General features: G+C 32.9%; 2 protein-coding genes across 2 annotated transcripts; one reads left to right on the plus strand and one right to left on the minus strand.

The window, feature by feature from the left end:
* Positions 1-1,097: 1,097 nt before the first annotated feature.
* LOC106719791 lies at positions 1,098-2,623 on the minus strand. The gene is made up of 3 exons (XM_014514233.2): positions 2,489-2,623; positions 1,812-2,074; positions 1,098-1,487 (listed from the first exon to the last, which is right to left on the minus strand). Exons 1-3 carry the CDS (start codon positions 2,613-2,615, stop codon positions 1,098-1,100), a joined length of 780 nt encoding a protein of 259 aa, XP_014369719.2. The 5' UTR covers positions 2,616-2,623.
* A 930-nt stretch (positions 2,624-3,553) lies between these two features.
* On the plus strand, positions 3,554-4,126 carry LOC123721672. The gene has a single exon (XM_045681082.1). It carries the CDS (start codon positions 3,554-3,556, stop codon positions 4,124-4,126), a length of 573 nt encoding a protein of 190 aa, XP_045537038.1.
* Positions 4,127-5,011: the final 885 nt, after the last annotated feature.

Here is a 5,011-nt window from a genome sequence, read left to right on the forward strand (position 1 = left end):
GTCTTTCGACAGTATTTCTGATATTATATAATCAAAGGTTAATATCCGGCAACAAATCGACTGTCTAAATATTTAATTTGCGTAATATTATGATGTAACACGTCTGCCCCATGAGACTGCTCGGCGGGAGGTCCATCAGATGTAGTTATTTAAAAATATAGATATGAGAAGGGTTATTTTTACACAACATTCATTTTGTCTTGTGACATCTATTTACTTGTTAAGCAACTTAGCTAGATCTTTTGTATGAAATTAGATTTTATTATCAAATCGGATTCAAAGATACAAATGACGTCTGCATATTTGGAGGAACATAGTTTTTCCAATGATCGACAAAAGAATTACGTTTAAATAAGTAGAGGCCGTAAAATATTGGATTGATTTTCCATCACCTGTAGTTTTTTTTTTTTTTTTTTTGAGAGAATGAATCTAAACTCACGGTTAAGTTAAATCTACCCACGCTATGGGTATTTTATCGTCTTTGTTTCATCATTGGGGAAAATGGTAAATTGTATTAGTCCTAAGTTAATCAATGTAATTGTAACAGCTTGTTAAAGTGATAATAGAGACAAAGAGACTAATGTGTCATAGTGAGAGGTGATGCAATAATTAGGTAATAGTGGTTCGCTGTGGCTGTGGATGTGAGAGGCGTTACATAAAACGTAAATAGGTACATGAAGAAAGTTGCGCGGCCATTGGAAAGCTCAGGCGACCGCCTGCGTACGACTGATTGATTAATAATACTGCCACATATCTTATATATTAGTTTAAATATCGTGAAGGTCGAATATAATATTTACAAGTACATAAACTATTGGTAAAAACATGAACTCTATTATAAAGTTTAATTTGCGTACATTTCAGGAATTTTAAGGACAGTAACATGGCGGTGCTATATGGATCAAACTTTATTTTTAGTAACTTTAAAAGTAAGTATCATTTCATATTATATGATTCGTACTTAAATACTATTGATAAATATTGCAAAACTTTTTTTTTGTGAACTATAAAAAATATTAATACAACGAAGGCTAAAAATAAATACTTGGAAACGATTTTAGACTGTCTACTAGTATAATACCAATTATATTATATAACTATTCATTCAAATTGCAATTCTTGTGTCGTCTCTCGCACAAATCGCTACGATTATTAATTTCTTCTGATGTCGGTAGGTGGCGATATAAAAAAGCGGCGCCTAAAGTTTCCTTAGAATTGTCGTTTGGATCGTCTACACCGAAAACAGTATTTTGCATTTTATTTATAAAAGGCGTTATTTTACAAACTAATAAACGTATACAGCTTGTTTCTTCTGTGGATTCTTGTTTTTGTATCATTTGTTCTATTAGATCTGGTAGAGATTCTTTTTTAGCCGTTGCAATGAGATCTTGCAGTCTCCGAGAATTTTTATTCAGAATCCATGTTGTGGGATCATCAGAACGATTTGGTCTGCCTGGTCTTCGGGTGCCAGTTAAGAACGTTGAAATCTGAAATCAAATTGTATCATGAATTTTATAATCTTACAAATATCATACGAATGTTTAGATGGATGGATGGATGTTTATTTGAAGGTATCTTAAGAACGACTGCATGGATCTCGATGACATTTGGTATAGCATGGTCTGGAAGAACATTTTTGTTTTAATTTCGCGCGGAAAGAGTCGCGGGCGACAGCTAGTATTCCCATAATGTCTAATTTTGTAGAGACAAATAGAACCACGTTTTAGTGTTGACACATAGTATTAAGATGGGTAATATATTCTACGAATTATTAACACGTAGAGGACCTAGAACCTAGAGTACCTACTTACCATTTGAGCCACAAAGACTAGAGCATTTACAGCTACTGCGCTGATTTGGTTTGGTTGAAGTCCCAATAGACGAATTACATGTCGCAACGGTGACATGGGATTTGAAGCTTCGCTCGGTCGATCCTCTTGTGAATTTTCTTCGCTTTTGCTCTCTTCATTTGACGCCATATTTGGTGGTTGTTTTCTATGTGGACTCGGAGTGTTAACTGTATTAAATGCTCGAACTACGAAATCGGCAACTTTTAATGCTACTGACTCCGAACCTGTAATTTTAAAAGTACAGAAATGAATTATTTTATACTAGTTTTAGGATTAACGTAGATTATGTATTAGGTATTTTCTAATATAAAAAATCGTTAATTTGTTAGAAGTTGTTGGCCATTATTGTTTTATTATTGAAAATTTTTTGGACTGTGATAGAAGCGCCTGCGGATAATCGCATGATTTCATTTTAATATTAGTGTTTGAACTGTGCTATGTAGCCGTAATGATGTAAAGTCTCCTTGGTTAATTTAACCTTAAGTTATACTTACTTTTATACAAAAAATAAAAGAAAAAAATGTTAGTGAAAATTTTAAATTCTATTTAACCACCGTAACACCTAACATGCAGCAACCGTAAACTTACTATATGTGTATTAAATTTCATATGTGGCAAAAGAAAGTCTCGCAACTTACCGAGAAAGTCATGTGCAAATTTCATTCCTGTGCTCAATTTGTCAAGAAAACCTTCCCTTCTATAGTTTTCATCGGCTAAAGTTAGCGGTACTAAAATAATAAAAAGAAACAGAGAACCTGACGCCATCTTGGGGAGAAGGCCGAGAACACAATGAGCGTGGAGATGTTCAAAACGCACGGTTCGTTTCTCGACGTAATGGCTACGACTGCGCAAACGCAACCGTCGCAGTAGACCATTAAATTCATAACTAATTACAGTCTTCATATATTGATACATGATGTGTTTTTATGTGTTTTTTATTTTGTTGCCTATGTTTTTTCTATTTCAAATATTACAAATTATACATTTTGGCTATTAGTTCGTCGACGCTAGATGGCGTTGTCTTACCAAATCATAACTATGGGAACAATTTCCATTCCTCCCTTCATTGCGCTCCTTGTGATTTTCCGGCATGGATTATGTTCTCTTCTCCTTTTACTTATCCGAGATAAAATATCCCCGGCCTTCCAATGCCTTCGCTTTGTACTTAAAATACCTTTAATTTTTATAGATGTCTAGTTTAAAGTTTTAATCAATTGTTTACAATAGTAAAAGTAAGTAATTTTTACATTTTGAATCATACCGTATACAAACAAGTGAAGTGACGAACAGAAAGTAGTTGTACAGCGAGCAGATCTATTGTTTTAAACTTGTATTTACGAAATGATACATTTGCAAAACTATTGTAAAGTTTTTAAACATCAAAGTCAGAATCTCTAGTAAGCCAATCTATTTTAACTTTATGTATTTCTCGACGTTTGTTAAAGTATTTTTTTTTTTATTCTTTATAAACCCCTACATGTTTCTAAACGACTGGACTGATTTAGATGAAATCTTGGTGATTTCTAAAAATACCAGAGAACTGTTATTTATTTCTAATCACATAGTGAAGTGTTAAAACGTTATTTTTCCTATATTTTTGTCCCAGTTTACCTGCTTCCAACCGTTAGATAACTATCTCGCTTCGTAGACCATGAAGATCTGTCATCATAGTACGCCAGTTTTAATTCAAAACTGTGAGCATCATGACTGTGTTAGTTCCTACATTATTTATATATTTTATTATAATATTTCACTTTACATTTGCCGAAATGACGACTGAAGAAATTCAAGTCCTCAATGAACTACCTATAGACAAGCTTTTACGAATAAAGAATTCTTTACAAGAAGTTTCAACAACGGATAACATTACTGTAATAGAACCAACGTTCATTGAAACCTTCGGAGCTCAAGCAATGTCTTTACGATCACCTATCAAACGTACAGATTACGAAGATGGATATAAGAAAGAAGTTAGTAAAATAAGTAACATATTTTCGATGTCCCTAACAACTTTAGCGTTTCTCGCATTTGGTGGTTACTTGCTTTGCTTGATAGTGCAAGCTGTGAAGTCTAAGCATGCTTACAGCGCGGCTAATGTACCACAATCAACGTTTGTATTGAATGCAGGGATAAAACGACCTCAAACATTTGCATCATACGGCCGAAAGAAAAGAGAAGCTGAAGTACCTAATGAAATTGATTTACCACCAGAACAATTGTTCACAGCTTTGATACAACTATGTGAGGGATATGCTAAATGGAATGGAGTCAGTTAAGAGGTTTTCTTCTGTAATTGTATTGATTGCGAAATTTTATATTATTTTATTGATCGTTTAATAAATGACTAACATTCAATTTAGCGGCGTTCAATTATTTTCTGAATTTTTGTAGTGTAATCTAATTGTTAGGATAATCAATTGTGCTGGAAACAGCACATCTACAGCAAAATACCTATTATTTTTAAAAAATGTTTTCCACAAAACAGTGTTTATATTAAAAGCAGGAAACCAGATTACCCCTCAATATACCTACAATCTGTAAACGTTTTCAAACTGTCAAATAATCACGCTAGCACCTAATAATAGCTGTATCTTCGTCTTAAAGATACTATTGTGAATCCCGTTCATAATTCGCTTTGATATAATGCGTTGCTATAATAACTGCTATTGTGTAGAGATTAAAGTGTAAAATTGCTTGTTGTATGTAAGTTTTTTTATGATATTTTGGTATGTTGTAAGTATTCAGTGTTGTTTATAAGAGTCGGTAATGAGGGGTGCTGTTTAAGATCTGTCATCGGCAGTGTTCCACTGTTTACCGCCCGATACCAACATAATTCGTTAACTTCAACATATTTGTTATAAAAATAACTTACTTTGTTTAAAATCTTACATCTATTGGGTATAAAGGTTTAGTTTATTAATACATTGTCGGTTAGGTAACTCTTTAGTTTAAGAAAAAAACTAAATATTAAATTCTTGTATCCATAGTTGTATGACTTCATATTTTTAAAAAGTATATATCAAGTAATAATCCATCAAGAACATCAAAATCAAAGGCACATGAATAGAAAGAATGAGAAAAGAACTAAAAAGAAGATGTGAAAGCACCAAATGAGTAGTGAGTGAATAAACATGGCCGTTACAATTTACACGAGTAGTTTT

The sequence above is a fragment of the Papilio machaon genome, chromosome 14 (assembly GCF_912999745.1).
Source record: "Papilio machaon chromosome 14, ilPapMach1.1, whole genome shotgun sequence".
Classification (NCBI taxonomy): Eukaryota; Metazoa; Arthropoda; class Insecta; order Lepidoptera; family Papilionidae; genus Papilio; species Papilio machaon.

Excerpts from the sequence above, each read along its gene's own strand:
- LOC106719791 (XM_014514233.2), bottom strand. The coding sequence starts at position 2,615 with ATGGCGTCAGGTTCTCTGTTTCTTTTTATTATTTTAGTACCGCTAACT. Across the intron at positions 2,075-2,488 it reads ATTTGCACATGACTTTCTCG|GTTCGGAGTCAGTAGCATTA; the intron begins GTAAGTTGCGAG and ends TTAAAATTACAG. Across the intron at positions 1,488-1,811 it reads TAGTCTTTGTGGCTCAAATG|ATTTCAACGTTCTTAACTGG; the intron begins GTAAGTAGGTAC and ends ATTTGATTTCAG.
- LOC123721672 (XM_045681082.1), top strand. The coding sequence starts at position 3,554 with ATGACTGTGTTAGTTCCTACATTATTTATATATTTTATTATAATATTT.